The sequence below is a fragment of the Fringilla coelebs genome, assembly GCF_963513975.1.
Source record: "Fringilla coelebs genome assembly, chromosome: 9".
Taxonomy (NCBI): Eukaryota; Metazoa; Chordata; class Aves; order Passeriformes; family Fringillidae; genus Fringilla; species Fringilla coelebs.
The window spans coordinates 23,486,251-23,505,990 of record NC_140067.1 but is presented as its reverse complement, the minus strand read 5'-3'; the positions used below and the strand labels follow the sequence as shown (position 1 = coordinate 23,505,990).

The 19,740-nt window shown below is 39.1% G+C and overlaps 1 protein-coding gene across 1 annotated transcript in view; it reads left to right on the top strand.

Moving 5' to 3' along the window:
- The window catches only part of CDC73 (cell division cycle 73), a 102,162-nt gene that overhangs the window by 62,977 nt on the left and 19,445 nt on the right, over window positions 1-19,740 (top strand). The window contains exon 11 of the mRNA XM_084211807.1: window positions 19,613-19,670. Within this exon, the coding sequence (XP_084067933.1) occupies window positions 19,613-19,670 (58 nt within the window). The remainder of the gene's footprint in view (window positions 1-19,612; window positions 19,671-19,740) is intronic.

Genomic DNA, 19,740 nt, shown 5'->3' with positions numbered 1-19,740 from the left:
CCTGTGTAACATCCAGAACTTGGTGTAGTCTGTTGCTGGAGCACACAAACATGCGAGAGCATGGCCAGGAGTCCTCCCAGTCTGCTGCACTCTGGGCTATGCGTAGGAAACCAGGTGGGTTATTTGTGTAGTCAGTGCATCTCCAGGCAGAAGGAAGGAGTGCTTTTGTCAAACACAAACCTGTAAATCTGCCTCTGAGTTTGGGATTTTCAGACGAGACATGTAACCTTGTATTTGGGAAACGAGTTCAGATCTCAGCAGAATGGTTATTAAAATCTGTGCTGTTTCAACTTAATTTATTTGCTGCTGCTTCACTATACCTGGTTCCTAAAGCTTGGGACCATTTGGAAGGGGGAGAGTGTTTTTATTTTTCTATAAATGCTCATTAGTAAATATTAAAGGTACAAAAATCCCAAGGGCTGTTTTTCTAAAGAGAATCCTTTTTAAGGTAAATTTAGAAAGGAACAGACATCAGCTCTGGCTTTTAATTAAATGGCTATATCCCTTGTGTGTAGCCTGTAAAGTTCAGGCAGAGCTGTTGTCTGTTGGTATGTGTAAAAATTGTCATCTTGCCTTGTGAATAAATTGAGTATTGAATTCTTAAATATTAATGACCAATTTCTTTTGTTCATTCTCTATTTTTTTTCCAAATAAGGTTTGAGCAGTTCTTTGCTCGTCTTACAGAAAAGTAAGAAAAAACTTTAATTTTTGTACTGCTTTCCATCTGGGAGTGACTGATTCAACTTCAGAGTCAAAGTTTCGGGAACAATTTCTTTTTCTTTTATAGCACTTTGTTCTTTGCTACTTTCCTAGGATACTGTGCATTTGTGGGTGTTTCAGGAGGGCAGGTCTTGCTTTGGACTGGGAATAGGAGCTTCAGGTTTTGGTAATCTTGCTGGGCTGGAGGTTGGAATGAGCTTTATTTCAGCCCAGTCTCAGCACGAAGGGTCAGTTGACTGCTTGTTCTCCATGCCGGGAGTAGTGTGTTCTGTAATGTTACTATGGTTACATCCCAAATTAGAAGCTGCAGTGTTTGTGCTTGAAAGGCTGCCACCTATTAAGGCTCCAAGGAGTGAGTGAAGATGTACAGCCTGTGTGAGGAGCAGGCAGAGTTACTGTGACCAGGAACTGGAGTGCTCAGCAAGTCCTGCACACAGCCCAGGAGAGAGAGCAGAGGAGAGGAGAGGGCTGCTCACAATTCCCTGTGCACCTGACCACTTGGAACTGAGCAAAATGTACCAATGCAAAACAAACTTGTGCTGGTTTGGAATATTCTCTTCAAAAAACTTTAAAAACTCTTTATGTGTTGTTTTTAGAGGGTGCTAGCACAGCTTTGTCCAACTGGTTTTATAATAAACTCTTAGGTTGAATTCTGTCTTAACAACATTAGCAGAAATTCCTCAAACTAATTTGGATTAATTGCAGTAGTCAGGCGTGCACTAACTTGGTAACTTCTGCCTGGTGGCACAAGCCCCTTGAGAGTTGAAATACTTAGGCCATGGGTGGCCTATCCCTGTTCCCATGTGGATTGTGCATTCTGGATACTCCATGAATACTTTGCAAAGTTCATTTTATCATAGTAAAATGGAGTATTACATCAACTGTAATGTGTTGAAAACCTTCCAAGGGACAGTTCAGAATGATTAATGGCAACATTGGTTATTCTTGACTTTAAGCTTTATTTTTACCTTCTGGAAATGTGTTAATACAATAATTAATAAATGCTTAGTTTTAATTTTCCATGTTGAGAATTATTATGTATGTGGCCAGTGGCTATTCTGCTCTTTTCTTCAAAAGTAATACTTCTCCAGTAAGTTCATTTAAAGTGGAGACAGGGTTGGCAAATACTTGGAATTTGCTTGCCTACTTTAAGATCCCAACATGTTTCTTAGCTATCCCAGATATGTTTGTAAGTGAAGGAAAAATAGCAATCTAGAAATGACCACAAGTGTCAGTATTGCCTGCCTTATTTTGCTTAGTAGATTTTCACCATTGCTTAGCTGGTAGTGAAACCCAGCTTTTACATTTGGTGCATTTTTTATAAATGGTCAAGATTTTGCTCTCTGTTCTAAAAACACCCAAACCATAAACCTGGTGATTTCATTAACTACCGAGTGTCATAACTTTAGAACCTGAATGCAACAATACAGATCAGTCCATAGAACTAGAAAAAGTTCCCAGTTATTACAAAACGTGGATCAGGTTTTATGCAGTTGATTTTTATGTTTTAGTCCATAAGGAATATAAGCATTTCCCCAGCTTCACAAAGTTGTGGGGGGGAAGTCCAAGTGATGTTTTCAAGTCAGAAGGGTGTTTCTTGGGAAACATTTCAGGGAGATTTCTATAATTTTAAAGCTTGTATTTTTTAATTAATAAACTGATGTTCTAGGTGTCCAGCTAGAATTCATTCTGTTCTATCACAGCTTCCTTAGAGGATCAGAGGTATGGAATGATTCAAAACTTACTCAAAAAGCCCAAGTACAAAATACCAAGTTTTGGTCTGCTTTGATTCAGTTCTGGTTTTGTGTGTTATGCAGATGTATATGGACTACTTTCCAGATGTGTTTCTTTCGTCAATATTGTGTTGTTTGTTTCTCATATCTTTTCTTTTTTCTGTATTCTGATTTTTCATATCTTCCCCCAGGCATTGCATGCAATTATTGCTGATCTCAAGTGCTAAATGCAGATTTTATTCATCCAGAGGTTGGGCAACATAATTTGATTTATATTGTGCAGGATTTTTGGTTGTGCAGTTCTCCCCTGATGAACTGACAAGCCAGTGCCAGCAGTAATATTTTCTGCCTGTCACAAGTGTTGCTTTTGCATTCTGAGGAGAGCAGGGACTTTATGAAGCTTTGATTCAGCACAGCAGGGGAGAGGAGGCCAAGCAGCTGAAGTACCAAAATTCACAGGCAGCTTACAGTGGGAAATGGGCTGGTGTTTTCCCCTTAGCTCATGGGTGGTTTCCTTCTCCTGCCTGCACTGTATGATCAAGGTACCCCTAACACTCACCCCAGCATGAGGGTTAGAAATAAAAACTCCAGGACTTACAGAAAGTGGGACTCTTGTGGAAGAAGTGGTACTAAATATCCAGTTTCAAAGCATGGAAGATGGAATGAAGGAAGATGGCATCCTCTTGGAGATAATAGGCACCAGCTTTACCAGCTTTTATGCTGAGGAAAGAAAAATGTCTTGTTCCAGTTGCTGCCACCTGTCCAGCCTTTTCTGCCCCTTTTCCTTCAGGCTATCTTCAGGCTCTTGAGGCATCCCACACTTCTCCCCCAATAACTTAGAGAGTCTTGGCTCATCAGGCTGAGCAAAAGATGCAGCCATTCTATCCTGCCCAGTGCTCTTCCATGCTGGAGGAGCTACCTAGGTTGTTTTTTGTTTTTTCTTTTGTGTGGGACTAATTAAGAGATTAGCAACTCCAACTGTTCATCCTCTCACTAAGTTTGTTTCCCATGTGTACAGTTTGTATAGGAATATGGAGACATTTTGTTTGCCTCCACAATTTACAGTACTGAAATTGGTGAGGCATTTGTTTAGTGAATGTTAAATAATGTGAAATTGAAGAACTGGACTTTCAGAGCTGTCAGAATTTCCTGTGACTTGGGGTTGAGACCTGTACTGACTCTTTCCATCTGTCACATTTCCTCAGTAGCTTTAGTATGTTAATTCCTACAGCTCCATCCTGGAGATATCCTCATTTACAGCTAATTCTGGGGGACATGAAAGGTTTACAGCAGAAATAACAGAGATTTAGCAGTGCCTTAAATGCCTGAATCCTTTCCTTCAAGCACAGATGCTTAAACTAGGAAAACCAACAAAATCTGTGGAAAAAAATCCTTTCTCCAGTGACTCGAGGTCCTATTCGTGTAATAAATTTCAGCAATATTTGTTCATAGCCAACAGAAAACCTGGATCATGAAATGGAGAATAAATCCCCTTTTAAGAGAAATTCCCTACTGCTCTTTTTTTGACATGTTGGAGAGACTGAAATTTCTCCACTTTGCACATCACCCAGATCTGACTGAGCTGCTTCAGCCTGGCCAGCTGGGGATGTGTCCCAGCTACTCCCCCTTTTACTGAATGTTGTTCCACCTTCATGTTTCCCTCAATTTGCTGTAGTTCCCAATCACTGCAGATTTTCCACTTCTAAAACTCACATTAAACTTAAATGATACCATTCCTTGAGTGGCTTCCAAGGAAAAGGAAGCTGTGCTGTGGAAATAATGGATTTTGTCTGAATAACTGTGTTCATAATTCCTTCTGTAATCTGTGTAAGACTCTAGATTAATTTCATGAGCCTGAGGATTTTTTTTCACATAAATTACTAGTGTAGAGTCAGTAACCAGGACTCTTAGTCCTCAAATACTTGATTTAGAGGAAATCCTCAGGGTCTGCTTTGTATAATGTAAATTGACAGATTGAGAATTAGAGAATTTTTATTATTTTCTGCTATCTTAAGCTATATTTCAAAATGAAATTCCAGGTTGTTTATTTTTTGTTATTTAGTGGCTTCCCACAGCAGAAGAAATCAGAGACAGCTCTCTTGCATCTTGTCCTCAAGACATAATATTAAGAATAATCAGTGCATTCTGTAGGAATGTGTGTCTGTAAAAGAAAAAATACTGATTGTATTTAATATAAGAATGCTGAATTCATAAAATTTGGCCTAAAATTCACAATTAAATTCTTCTGTTAGGTATATAATCTTGCAATTCATTATCAGCATCTGCAAAGAGTTCTATTGCTAATCTGTCTTGCTAAAGTAAATTCATAGAGAGCATTTGTCATCTAAAAAAACCCACCCCGCTTCTCAAAACCATCACAAAACCTGTCATCCTCTTAAAAACCCCACAAAATCTCATGACCTTGGATGATGTATATTGCAGATTCTTTGAAGTCTTCTCCTCTTGAGGATTTGTGTAAGCAAACATTCAGACTTCTACAAATGCTTTTTCTGAAAGTTTTGGTTAATGTATGCTTGTTTTATCTGTGTGCAAGTATTATGGTTTGCATTACATATCAAAAGATTGAACTGTGGATGAGACCAAATCTGACCCACTTTTTTTCTGGGTTTTTTTTTTTTCCCCCTATTCTTTTTTTCCCTCACACCTTTGGATCTCCATGTTAGATTTTGCCTTGGTGTTCCTTATTTTGCCAAATATCAAAAGCCCTTCTGTTGTATTTCTAGGTAACAAGCAAAGTAATAAGTAGAATAAAAATTCCTTCTTTATTTAATAAGGCCTGGATACAGTACAGAAAGGGAATCCCTTTGTTTGAGAATCTAGGTCACTTCATAAGGAAGAGGTTTCCCTACTGTGCAAAATTTACATTTGCCATTTTCTTTGTTTTTTCCTTTTCTATTTTTCCTTATGATGCCACAGTCTGTACTTGTATGCTGTGTTTGCCTAATGACAAGAGGGGAAGAGGTTGTTTATTCCATGTAATTAAATGTCACCTCTCTGAGGTGCATGGGAGGAAGGGGGTGAGCAAGGAGCTATGTCAGTAAAGTGGGAAATGCTGGCTGCAGCAAGAAAGGTTAGAGCAGCTCTCTGGAATCCCTGTTCTCCTCTCCCTGGCAGGTTGGTTGGGACCAGTGCCAGAGTAAAATTGGATGTGTGTATGCACAGGATGATGCACACAATCTCCTGGGCCTTGTGCAATTCCCACCATGTGGGAATAGATGCAGCAGCCCGCTCAGAGCAGGCTGGTGCAGCCCTGGGTCCCCTGTGGCTGATGACTCTGTGCAGTATTTCCTGCTGCTCCCAGAGCAATGCTGAGGCAGCTGGGAGATGCCTGCAGGAGCTGAGCAGCTTGTGCTGGGTGGCAGGGCTGTGGCCTGGGAAGGAAGTGAGCAGTGGTTATGGGAAGCTGCCCTGAGCTAAGGAAAGAGTGAAACCTGAGGCATCTCCATCATCTGCAGTGGAAAATGTGCTGCCTGGAAATATCTGATCCCAGCTGATTGGGATCTGAGGGTGATAGTAACTTGGGGTTTTTCTTAGAACAGCTTTCAGAGTGGTAGTGCCTTCAGATAGATGTTTCTTCCAACTAAGCACTTATCAGTGACAGAAATGTCTGTTGAAGAAGATAAGGATTTTTGCTCTTCCTCCAGAATAGGCGCACTTTCATTCCCCCAAGAATATGCCAATGCGGAACCTGCAAAATAAGGAAGAAATATGTAGTCTGGCATTAACTCTGGACTGGTTGTTTTTTCTTAGATTTTCAAAATGTATTTTTGGAAGCACAGGAATGAATAGAAAAGTGTGAGGCCTCTGGTCTGTGTACAAATTATCAGCCTGTTGAGCTACGTGTAAAATTACTCTGCTGCCCTTGCTCAAAAGGTGATGCTGCTGTTTTGTTTTGGTGTTTTTCTTGTAAAAGTAGAGCACGACCTGACTAAGGCAAGGAAGTTATTGGATGAGTCTCTATGAAATTGAATCTGTTTGTGACTGGTAAAGCCATCCTAAGCACGTACAGAAAGTTCCAGGGTGTCATAACAGAGGAATCTTGTTACACTTTGTGTTGTTTTTTTTTTTCTCTCATTGAAATCTTGGCATTGAAAGCCTAACTGTATTCCAAAACATTGTCTGCTCTTAGTGGTTTACTCATTTTTATTTCCTGCCACTTTAGTGTTCTGTTTTGAACTGAGGGGATTTTACTTTGCAGCACAGTGCAGTAGAACAAAAAAAGAACTTATTTATTTTTTTTATGACTGACATTAGACTTTTCAAAGGTGAAACAGCTATTTGGAGTACCAGGACAGATGAGAGGGCTGAAGGAGAGCTGAGGAGGTCTTGCTGCTCATGGCAGATTTCCTTCAGATAAACTGTGAAATCCCCAGGATCATCATGGATGACTGATGGTTGCTAACATGTGAGGAGCAGAAGCAGTGGTTGTAGTGAACCTCACCTGTGAATGTGCTGACTGGCACTGTCATCTCCAGTGGCTGTTCACAGTGGGAGGTTCTTAAAGATGAGTTTGTGTGTCTGTGTGTGTGTGTGTACAGAGCAAGAGGGCACAGCCATTTGAAAACTTTCAGAACCTGTTTTGTGATACCTTTTGGAGTCTGCTCATTTGTCAGGAGTTATTTTTTGCAGCAATAGATGAAGACTGTATAAAATTTACAATGTAACTGGAAGATGCTAAAATCTGTTGGTTTTGTAGGGCCCTTATCCTCATCTTTGAATAGGCTGGCCCCACACTATGTGAGGTGGTGTCAGTTGACCTTTATTTAAGAGGATGCATTTATGCACTACCAAAAATACAGCTGAGAACAGTCTGTGATAAACCAGTTCTTCTAATGCAATGCTAGAAGCTTGGAGATAGACTATCTAGTGTATGGATTGTGTGTAAAATGAAAAAAATTAAAGTTGAATGCTGTCATCTTAGTGCTTTGAGAAGGGCTTAATTTAATCTTCTATACTAAAGAAAGAAGAATAATGGGGAATTTAGATATAATGCCAAAGGAAGCTGAAAGTAGAGGCAGAAGGCCAAATGGAAAAATTCCTCTTTTGTGATACAGCCAGAAGCCTTCCTGTATTTTAACTTAATGCATGATTTATTGCCACTATGGTAAGTTTTTGATATGGCCATGTAACATCATCAGCTTTTATATGCTCCAGCAGGGTAGTATGAAAGATGTGTTTGTTCAGGATACCAATACCAGCAGCCATTTGCACAATCTCTTTGGTGTATGGTATTACAGCAATAATACACAGATCCTGCTGAAGCCATGCTAGCATTAAAAACCTTGAAGGCACTTCTTTAAACATCTCTGTTTCTCAAGAAGCACACAAGTAGGAAGCTTTGTTGCTGTAGTGCAAATACAATATGTTTTATTCTGTTGTTTGTCCTCAGTATATGAATCTGTGATGTGTGACTGGGATGCTTTTCTGTCCCAGCTGGCTTTGTTAGGTGATGGTTAATATTGTGATTCTGTTGTTTGGTCCCCCTGTGTGATTTCTTTTTGAAGGAAATCAGCCATGTCCATAGGCTGTATTGCTTTTGGCAAAGAGCCAGGCTTTTAGGACATGCTGAAATGGAGACAACTGAAACTTTAATGGATGTTGTCTGTTTGTTCTCTGGGTACAAACCAGAAGGCTTTAATTTGTTGTTGTGTTTGGGGGATTATTTGGTTGGGTTTTGTTGTCTTTAATTTTGGAATCTATAGGATAAATATAAAGGCTTAATTGAAGAAACACAGAATTTTGGGTTCAGGTGGCTGCCTGGCTTTCTGCTGACACGTACAGTAGTGTGATTTTGTGCTCTGTAGTAGTGATACCTGCAAAATGCTTTAATGTTTTCATCTGCTTACATCTGTACGCAGAGAGGGAAACTCCAGGCCTTTTGTGGTTACCTAGTTGCACTCAGTGGAAATTTCTTCAATAAGGGGGAATAATAAATGCTTTGGTCTAATTTGAATGCTCCTTCCTAATTGTAAATAAAAGAATATTTTAATTAAAACAGACTCTGGAATGAGAGTTCTGCAATGAAAAGTATGTGTTGGAATGGATCTCCCAGGGAAAGCTGGAGGCAGAGAGAACTGCAGGACAGGGTGATAAATGGCACATAACAGCACCAAACCCTTTGCATTTTTATGGGGGGTACTCGATTATGATGCTGCATATGAAACTTGGACATCCTGCAGCCAAAGGGAAGGTAGTCTAGCAGGCAGTTTTTGTCAGAGCTGCTGTGACTGTGAGAGGAATGCTATTACTGCAAATTTTGGAAATGCTGACTTCAGAATATTGTACTGAGAAAAATAGGTTAATGATGTTGACTCTAGGTGGGAGCAGCCATTTGAGGACACTGAAGAGCACACTTTTTTTCCAGTGATGTGTTATTGTGTTAAATATCTAAGCTTACCTATGGGAAGCTGCAGGTAAGTAACTCCTGAAGTGTAACATTAAGATTGAGGTACAATTCATACACTGCTTAGCATCTTAGTAGGTTTGAAGTTTGTGTTTGAATCCCAGACTGCTTCCATGCCATGTCTTAAAATGTGGGAAAATGATTCCAAGGGTGTGTTTATATTGTTGAAATTGGAATATAAACATTTAAATCCAACAGTAGATGTGTTGTGTTGACATCTTTTGTTTTGCTTGATGCAAATGTGGAAAGACCTGGGGCAGAAAGAAACATTGCAATCAAATGTCAGCTGTGGTCATAATGTGTAGTGTATATAGTATGTAGTGTATGTAATATAGTAGTTCTCAAAATAAGGCTTTTTCATAGGGCACCTTATAGCAGACCTGGACATTGGAAATGTAAAGTTTTATGTTTTATCAGGGTTTTATCAGAGAAACAGCTGTTTTCTCTGATTAGTATTTTTAGTGAAATAAAAGTTCATTCACAACATGACCAGTAACTTCCTGTTTGGGGGGAAAATTTTCCAGTTTCTTGTGATAAAATCTGAGCATTGCTCAATTCCTCTGAACACATTATCAGCCTGTTAGCAAGGACTGCATGTGAAGATGCTCAGGAGGGCAAGGAGCCTGGTGAGGGGCTGGGAACACAAACCCTGTGAGGAACAGCTGAGGGAGCTGGGGGTGTTTAGCCTGGAGAAAAGGAGACTCAGGGGTGACCTTATCACTCTCTACAGCTCCCTGAAAGGTGCCTGTAGTCAGCTGGGGTGGGTCTCTTTCTCCAGGCAACACTGACAGAACCTGAGGACACAGTCTCAAGCTGCATCAAGGGAAATATAGATTGGATAGTAGGAAAAAGTTTTTCACAGAAAGGGTGATAAAGTTCTGGAATGGTCTGCCCAGGGAAGTGGTGGAGGCACCATCCCTGGATGTGTTTAAAAAAAGACTGGATGTGGCACTCGATGCCAGGGTTTAGTTGAGGTGTTGGGGCATGGGTTGGACTCGATGATCTTTAAGGTCTTTTCCAGCCCAGTCATTCTGTGAATTCTGTGACTGTTCTGGGGCTGCCCATGGGGAAAGGAGATGGGAAGCACAGTCTGGGCTGGCAGCATGGGAGAAGTGGCCCAGATGGAGGTGGGTTTGGTGCAGAAAGCCTTGCTTAAAGCTTTTGTTGCTCTTCCCCTGCCTTTTAACCTTGCATATGCTGTATGTGCGGTGCTTGACAAACATTTCACAGGGGCTTTTCCAGTTGTACAACCTGTAAATGCAAAGCTCAAGTTCAGCATCTGAGGAAAGGGGAAATGACTAAATTGTGTTCTTACCAAGGAGAATTGATACCTTTTGCTGCCACTATGATCAGGGGTGCTTAGCTACAGTGTTGTAGAACAAAAAGTCTGCTTGCCCATTGTCCTCTCACCTGTCCTCCAAAAAAACCTCTGCTTGCATCCTGATTTGATTCACTTTCTGTCTTCATGGTATTCAATATATTTTCTTCCTTTCAGTCTGTTTTTTTGTTTTTGAAAGGATAAAATGCAATAAAATCTGTAGAGTGAAAGCAGGATAGGATCTGGAAGGTCTGTGAATTGTGGTGTTCCTTTGGTTAATTTTAACTCTTTTTCCCCATATGACAACTAAAACTGAACTTCTGAACTGAGACAGCTGGGGCAGGACAAATGTTCACAGACAGAATTCTGGTTATCTTGTAAGCAGATTAAAATATCCAGTTTTCTCTGTCTGGGGGAATTACAGGGTGTGGATAATTGCAGCATGTGCAAGTCCAGAAATCTTAACACTTTTGTGCTGGACTAAAACTCAGAAATTTTTGCAGAAAATTACCACTCTATTTCTAACTTGCTTGTCTCATGTTGTACAGATCTCTCTTGTGTCTCAGTATCTTGTCAATAGTTTTATCACCAGCAGCCAAGGCAGTGAATCTGCTCTGTCTGAACAGGACAGTTTGTTGATCCAAGGGCTTTAACCAATGTCATGCTGGGGTTTCACTTCTCTATTTGCAAATGACACAGATAATTTTTGTAATACACTTATTTTTTCCTTTTTCACCTATACCTACTGTTGGGTCACTTAACTTTGCTGTAGCCATTGAAGCAGTGGGCATCCCATGAGAATCTCTTGGGGTGTGCTTGTGTAAAAGTCACAAAGTAAAAAATACAAGAGTTGAGAAGAAAATCTGAGCTAGCACAAGTTCCATGACTCGTATACTCAGCTGACTGCCAAGGTATGGTTTAGTATTACCAGCAGCTTATTACAGTTACAGCACATCTCACAATCATCACCTTTTGGGCATTTAAAAAACAGTGATTTTGCCTTTTCAGCTGAATTTGCATAGCAGATGAGCTGTTGTTCATCAAGGGAGCCTGGAATACAAGACACTCTGCAATTTGGACTTTTTTTTGCCCTTTTTCTGGCCTGTGGCAGTTCAAAATAGCCCTTTCCATATCCAAGTGGCTACAGTCCCTTGAATGCTCACATCCATCGCTGTCATCACTCAAGCCCCCATCTCTTGGCTTGTTTGTTACAATTTGTTATAGCTGCAGCTAAAGCTTTTGATCCTGAAAAACACATCTTTGAACTCAGCAGTGTTTTTTCTAGGCAGCACAAACAACTTGGAGTTCATTGCTCTGCTGTTCAGCTTTGCACATTAGCTCCTCAAGGAATTCAGTCTCAGGATTTTTCCCCAGATATTTTAAGTTTTGCTGGGAGATTACTTGGAAAATTGCTTTCATCTCTCTGCCCATGACCACCGATGATAATTGTGTTTTCTTGCAACATAATGTAATATATAAGCATAGTGCTGGAGTTGCTAAAGCTGGTGAGGTACAGAAGAATAATATTGAAACTACTTTTGAGTGAATAGAAAGGAGAAGATCACATCAGGATGAAGTACAACTGGGAACAACTGGTGCTGGATAATTTATTGAACAAGCAATCATGAAATAACCCAAGGTCTTTCAATAGCTGCCCGTGTATTAGAATTCTAATGCAGCATCACCTCTGTTGTAGCAATGGGTGTCAGTATCAGCAGGAGAAGGCTGGAAAGAGCCTCAGCAGTTTCTGTTGCATTGAGATGTTTGACAGCCTCCCAAAAAATTATTCAGTTACATGGGTCTTGATTTATTCTGGCAGATTTTTTTGGATAAATTTTGATACAGAAGTCAAGGGTCTATCTGTATTCATTCAGGCACCTGCAGAGCTTTTAAAAATATTCTTCTCACACAAAGCATTTCATGAGTCTTTCCAGAAGTTGCAAAGGAACCTTTCTGAGGTCACTTAGACCTTTGTTTATGTATTGCTTTCTCACTGGGTGCAGGTGTAAGTGGGGTCTTCCTGCTGCTCTGTACTAAGCAGCATTTTCTGCAATGTAAATGTGACTGTTCCCTTGAATCCCATTTCCAAAGCTGAATCTGAACACAAAACCAATAGTGCTTCTCTGTTTGGAATTTGCATGCCAGTTGTGCTGTTGGGCAAATGGGTTGCTTGAGCCCCATATTCTGTGCTATTTCTGATGAAAACCATTTCCTGTGGGTGACCAGTGCCTGTCCTTAGAGGCAGTAGTGGAACTAGATAGTTATGAATATGTCAGGCTGTAAGTTAGAGACTCAAACAGGAGCCAGTTCAGTACATTCACCATTAGATGCAAATTCCAGTTGAACTAATGTATCCCGGGCTGATTGTGGCATGTAGAAAACCAACAGGGTAGAAACTTTACACCTGGCTTTAGAGAAGGATGAAACAATCCCTTAATACTCAAACTGTGCTTCTCAAAACCCTCCCTGGCTGCCAAGAAATAAGTGTGAGGCTGGCTTAGATTAACTAACCCAAAGGGAAGGAAGTCTAAGCAAAAATACTGTTTTAGTGATAACTGCCTGTGTCTTTTCACTCAGTTCATGGAAATGAATCATTAAAATGAGCATAGGGAGGTACAGACAAGCCTTTATTTTTCAAACAAACAAACAAGTCCTCTGGAGTTCTCAGGATTAAGAGTTCTTGTTTTTGATGAAAACAGCTTATCCCCAGGAAAATGGAAGTGTTTACATGTTTAATCTTCGCTACCAACATCTCTCTTCTGCTCAAAAATTGCTATTTCTATAGCAACAGTTTGAATTTATGTGGCTGATGTAAATTCAAGACAAAGTTCTTAATTTTTCAGATATTCTTTGCAAGGATAAAGGTGGGAGGAGCTCTAGCACACTTCTGAGAGGACTCTTCAGAGGGGTTGGATAGCTTAACTTTGGGGGTAATGATTGTAATGCATCTCAGTAGTTGTGCCTTTGATTAATTCTTTTCAAAAGCTTCTCCAGTGATTTCCATTATTGTTATTACTGCAGCTTTTTTATTTGCTTTTATAGCTGCTCACTGGTCACTACAATTTTCTTTTAGATTCAGTTGTGATTTGGTTTGTTTTCTTTGCAGAACCAGAGTATTTCTTAAGATATTAGTAAACAGTCCAGTTAATTCAGTCACATTTAAAGCTAATTTCTTTTGACCTGGTAATGAACAAGAAATTGCAGTGAATATTTTTAATTCAATGACACTCACTGCCAGGTCTAACCTGCAAAAGACCCATCAGTTCTGTTTATCATGTTTAACAGTGTAAAGGTTTCTGAATTTGAATTTTCTCGTCAGTTTTAGTTCTGTAAAGGATTAATAAAGGACCAGATTTGTAAGTGAAAGTTGAATTTGGATGGTGTGGTACAGCAGGTGTTAAAGTTTGGGTAGTCCCTGGGTGGAACCAGCAGAGTTTTATTTGTCCCACCCTCCCCTGGTTCTCCTTTCCCCCCCTCCTCCATCACTGTAGCGCTGTGCTCATTCTGATTTCCCTCTTTTGGCAAATTTGGTATATGGACTTCAGTATTTGGAAAACTATAATGAGGCTTCTATTCCCTTCCTAAGATTGACACTGAGTTTTGTGGCATGAAACTGAATTTCAGGATTGGAAGCCTTCTGTGCTGGATAAGACATGACCTTCAGTAAAATACCTTTTAATATAATACACTAAAGGTTGGACTCAATGAGCTTGAAGGTCTTTTCCAAATTTAATGATGAGTTTTCCAATTTCTATGATGAGTTTTGTATTTTGAAATAAACATGTTCTATATATTTTTTTATCAGTCCTCTTTGTCTTGTCACATCAGTTTTTTTGGTTGTGCAGGTATGAAAAAGTGAATCTATGCTGTTATTTTCTTTAGGTAGTTGGTATAGGAGTCCTTTGATAAATACTGGTAAGCTGTTCTTCTGTTAAAATTTGTTCTGTAAAAATATCTTTAATTCTGCTTAAACTCCCACTCTTCTTTCCAGAAAATAAGAAAGCTGAAACAATAGAAACATTAGAAATGACCTTTTCATTAATATTGCAAACAATGGAAGTGAAAACAACCATAATATTAGAAGTATTTGCACAATAAATTCTATTTTTTACTGTAAAGTTTAAAATTAGGAAGGCAGTTAAAAGCTTGCAATTTATTATTTAAGTATGTCCTATGGGACTCCATGCAGATTTGTGTGTGGATAGAAATATGAAAATAAATGATACCAGTTTGATGTATAAATAAAATGATGATGTGAAAGACTAGTTAAAATATTACTAGAATTTTCTTGATGCAAACATAAATCAGAGAATTACTGGGAAGGCTGCAGAGGCAGAGCCACTGAGTTGGATTATTTTGCGTGGCTCTTTGAAAAGCTTGGATTTTTTTTTCCAAGGCTTCTATGGGCTTTAAATTTTTTGAACAAGGCTCTATGTTTTCAGAATCCAATTTATATGAAATAGGTGTTTCTATCAGGCTTCAAGTAGGGCATCTGGACCAATTTTTAGATACTTGCTTTGAAGTCAGCCCTTTGTTTTGGCTGTTTGTTCATACATTGACATATGCAATATTTAATTTATAGAAAAGTTGTATTCTTTTTAACTATGCAGTTGTTTTAGGTTTTTTCATAGTTCTTTAGGCTGACTTTACCAAAAATTTCAAAGGTTCAATACTTTAAGTCAGGAAATGATAATAGAGTTGCTGGTAATTAAAGTGGGTTTTTACAGTCTCTTGTACCTCAAATTGAATAGATACATTGAAGGCTGTTCTTAAAAATAATTTTACAAGCTTGCCATCCACAGGCACTTCTTTTCTTTCTCTTTTGAATCTGAGTTTTGCTGTGTTCCTATTCACAAACAGAGCTGTCTTTGGCTGAATTCTGGCAGGGCTGGAAGCTGCTCTGTGTTTGACATGCAAGCAGTTGCTAACACTTCTTGCAGTGTTACTTTTTGCTTCTACTGCTTCTGGGCCGGAGCATGCAGGCTACCCAATAATCTTCAGGTTTTTTTGTGAAATTCTGGGACTAATTTAAATATTATTAAGGAACAAGATAGTAATTAAATTTACCAAATTAAAGCCACAAGATGGCATCAAATTGTCAACTCTGTCCTTTGCTCCTAATGTTCTTTTAAAGGTCAAAATACTAAGGCTCTTATGTTCTCTACTGAGAAACCGGTTGGGAAAGGGAATATGCAATGAAATAGTTTTCCTTTCCACCATTTGGACCTGTACAGCTGCCATAAGATATCTTTGATAATTTGGTTTTAAACAGGGGGGTTTATTTTCTAAAGTGTAGCAGGTGTACTGTAGTGTACTGTTGAAGCAATTTTTCATTCCAGTTGGGAAGTGAAAGTAACCTAACTATGGATGTTAATGCTCATTTAGATCTAAGAAAACCACTAAGTATCTAAAATACAGACTTTTTTCTAAAATATAGGAAAATAACAGTTGGGTCCTGATGAATCTGTCAGGTAGATATTGGTAATGGGTAATATTTTTGTTAATTAATACACGTAATAGCTGTTTTTAAAAATTGTTGTTTTAGAAAGGTCAAAAAAACCCCCTGTTTTAAAGATAGAGGTTTAAAAGCAAGGGGTTTTAAAAGATGTCTAAAAGAAAATAAGCAGACAAACCCTCAACAGCCACTGAGGAAACTTAAACCCAACCGTGGCTGTACTAACCACAGGTACTGAGCTGTTTCCCACTCATCCATTGCTTTGTGAACCCAGTGGTTTTTAGGTGTTTAGGTACAACGATGCTGAATAGCAAAAGGAATACACTAAACACAAAAACATTGTTAGGCACAGATATTTTAAATGTCTAAAATGACAGGGAACATAAGCACTAAAATGAGTCCCACAGAGAAGCAGATCCAGCCCTGTAGGGAAGTGAGCCAGCAAGGCTCAGGGAGGTATGGAGCTGATGACATTCTGTGTCAGGTTGTTGCTTCTGAATGGTTAAAATGTCAGTCATAAGTAAACTCTCTATATGTATAACCTTCTCTGGTAAATTAGCAGAAGTAAACCAAGTAATATGTTTTTGATTAAAAAACAACGTTAAGTGGTTGTCTTAAAGAAGATTTGTATTTTTCAAATTACATGGTTTTGTTACTAAATTAGTTTCAACTTATGAATATTCATAATATACTCCTTAACAGTGTCAAACAGCTTATGCATGAGAATTAGGTATGTCATTTTCGAGCAAAACTGTCTAAGTATTCAGAAATTTTGAGGAAATGAATGTTCTTTAAATAGCTTAACAGTGATTTCTGCTGCTTGTGATGCTTTGGGTACAGCTGCATGAACAAAAGCTCCCTTAGCTGGAGTTCAAATTTGCAGCGTGCTAGTTACTTAAAAGCAACTTTTAGATTAAAAATTTCACATGAGAAGATTTGAAATACCTTTGTGTGTGCTCAGTGAGAAATAACTCTGGCCTTGTGTGTGGGATTGAGAGTGTACAAACCAGGAGTTGCCTCTGAGTAGCTGAGAGACCACAAATCACCAGTAGCACCTCCTTTGTGTAGCTGGATGAAGCAGCTACAGAGGTTATTCTGTCATATGAATACTCTTTTTTCTCTGGAAGAAATCCTGGAATGGACTTCTCTGGGTTATACCTCCTTAAGAGCAGAGCTTGTCTTAAATTAGTGTGTTGTCATAGGAAAAAGCTTGTATCTCTATCTGAATGCTTTTGAAAAGCAGTGATTTAAATCCAAACTTAGCAGGACAAAGGAAAATACTAACAAAATTATCCTGACAATGGCTTCCTTACTGACACCAGGGTTTCCTCTCCACTTGCAGGTCTTGTCAACCATCCCAGCTCTGTACTTCTGTTCTTTTCCTCACCTTAGTAGTATACATTTCTCCTTACAAATCTTCTGAGAAATGTGGGGGTGAAATATTGATTGCAGTTTCTTTTGCTGCATTGGCTGCAGCTCTTACAGAACAGGAGGTAGTGGTTAGATCACTGAAAATTGTAAAAAGAGAAGGGGTGTAAATCACCTCCAGAGGATTGATGGTACACCTTCAGTCAGATGACAGCTGAGCTTTGAGGATACCTCAATATCAGGAGTTGTGAGCTGAGGGAGGTTCATTCCTGAGATTATCATAGTCTAAGGTACCAATTTATACAACTAAAAGCTGTGACCTCTATAATTTATTGATTTGCTGAATTTGGTCTTACAACAGAATGGTCATAGGCATAGAAGTGGTATTTACTAATTTAAATGTATTTATTTCCTACTATTAATCAGATATTTTTATGTGGTTATTTTCTGTGCTTTGTTTTTCATTTGTGGGGGGTGGGTTGTATTTTGTTTCTTTCAGTTGCCATGTTCTCAAAGCCTTCCTGTTTTGTTTTAGGCTCCTGCACTAAGTTTCCCGTAAATCACTGTAGGGCAGGCAAATCAAAAGACAGTAAAAAGAACCCCCAAAAAGATAATTTGCCAGTTACTTCATTAGGCCCAAGCCACTGGTTTGGCTTTGGTTCTTATTTGGTTATAATTCTTCAGCAGTTTCTCTGCAGCAGCTCCTGGTTGCCTCCTTCACTGCAGGCTGTGTTTGAGCCATGGGAAGCACTGGGTGAGTGGCAGAGGAGGCAGCAAGGCTGCCCTGCTCATTGCATAGGGGCGGAAGGAGGAATGAAGGTGTGGGACAGCACACAGCAATGGTTATGCATCTAAATTGGATTTAAAAACTTGAAACTTGGCATTGCAGGAGTTGATGTTTCTTTAGCTTGATAATTTTCTTTACATTTCATCAAGTACTGTGAATTTAAGGAAGTGTTATGGGGGAATTCTTGGTTTCTTCAAAATGAGTGACTAGTGCGGCACAGAATAATTCTTTTGACACAGAACATGGTATCTTTCTACAGAAAGAGGCGCAAAAAGTTTTATTTTTGCTCTCTTGGAAAGTGGAAGTAAAAGAAAGATGCTGTTTCTCAGTTGCAAGGCTTGTCTCAAAGGTAGTCAGCCTTTCCTGCTGCTCTTCCTCTAGAGCGTGGTAGTATTTTCATTTTTATAATTTTCTGAGTAATTATTGTGAAAGGACATTGGCAAAAATACCTTTCTTCTGCTGCTATAAAAGTAAGTCTTAAAATAACAGGTACTGACTCAACTGCCCTACATAAATGTTGGTATTTCAATAATCAGAAAAGAGTACAGCAAAATTTGGGATAGACACATTACTTGCAGTGCAGGGTTAAATTCTTCTACTAAAGATTAATGGGAGGTTGCTGCCTGTAAAAGTTACAAGAGCTGCTCAGTGCACCAAATGTCAGCTCCAGCTTATTGTAACTAATCATGGGTGGCTTCACTAAGGCTCAGGGAAGAGAGGCTTTGGGTAAATTTGTGTTTTCTATGGGCTTGTGTGGGAGCTTCTATTTGTACTTCAGAGATGATGAGATAAAGAGTTTTAACTTTCATGATGGAAACTTAAAAGCAGCTCCTCTAAGTATTATTTAAATCATGCAGTGTGCCCTCTCCTGAGCTTTCTTTTATTTTGCATTACAAAACACACTGTTATTTATGCATGAAGATAGAAGTCTGATAATGCCTATTGGAGTCCTTTCCAACAGGTTTTTCTCTGAGTGGGATCTCTGACCTTTCTCAGTGTCTCATGCTTGTAGGGATACCTCACATAATGTTTTTAGTAATTTTCAGCTGAAATCCATGGTTTCATGTTAAAATGGTTTTTTTCCTGTCAGCTCTGCAAATAGAAGCGGCTGGAATATGCTGCAGCTTTTTAGCATGTTGGTGCTATGTGTTGTGTTCAGTGAGGTTTCACAGCAGAAACTGAGAGCAGAATTTGTTCTTGCAGGAATTGTGTTGCTCTGGAAGCAGACATGTGACCTCACTGTTCTCTTTGGGGCTGTGTTGACTCTGGGGAGTTAACAAGAATAAACAGTAGTGCAGGTCTTTTGTGTGTTACATTAAGGTAATTGGATAAGGCATGAGCAGAACTAATTATCATGAGAGTGCTATTTCTGAGCACTAAAACTCCTCAAGTCAGGAATGCATTGCAATTTCTTGGTCCTGGTTTTCCATCCAAAGCATAAGAGGATCTTGTTTGGAAATTTCTACAGCCAATTGCTTATATTTACATTACTAACCCTTGGTGAAAATGGTAATAGGTAAAATGAAACAATACTATAAATAGGAAAGATTTTTTTGAATGTATATTAAAAAAAGTTTATGATTGCTTAAAATGTAAGACTGTAAAAGTTTGAGGTTGTCTGTCCTCTCTAAACCTAAAACAGCATCTATAAAGAGTTTGGAATATTTTCTCTGTTTTTTTCCATCTCTTTAGTGGAAACATACTGCTCTCATTATCATGATACTTTCTGTACCTCTGTGTTCATTTGAAAACTCATGTACCTGACACGAAGCTCAGCTGATCATGTTGCTCTTCTGTCTTTCCAAAGGAAGGTGCATCTGCCCGGAAAACACAAACTCCAGCAGCACAGCCTGTGCCACGACCAGGTAAGGTGGCCACTGTCCCATGGGCTTCTGACCCACATGTGCATGAGTTTCTAAGGAATTCTTTTTGACG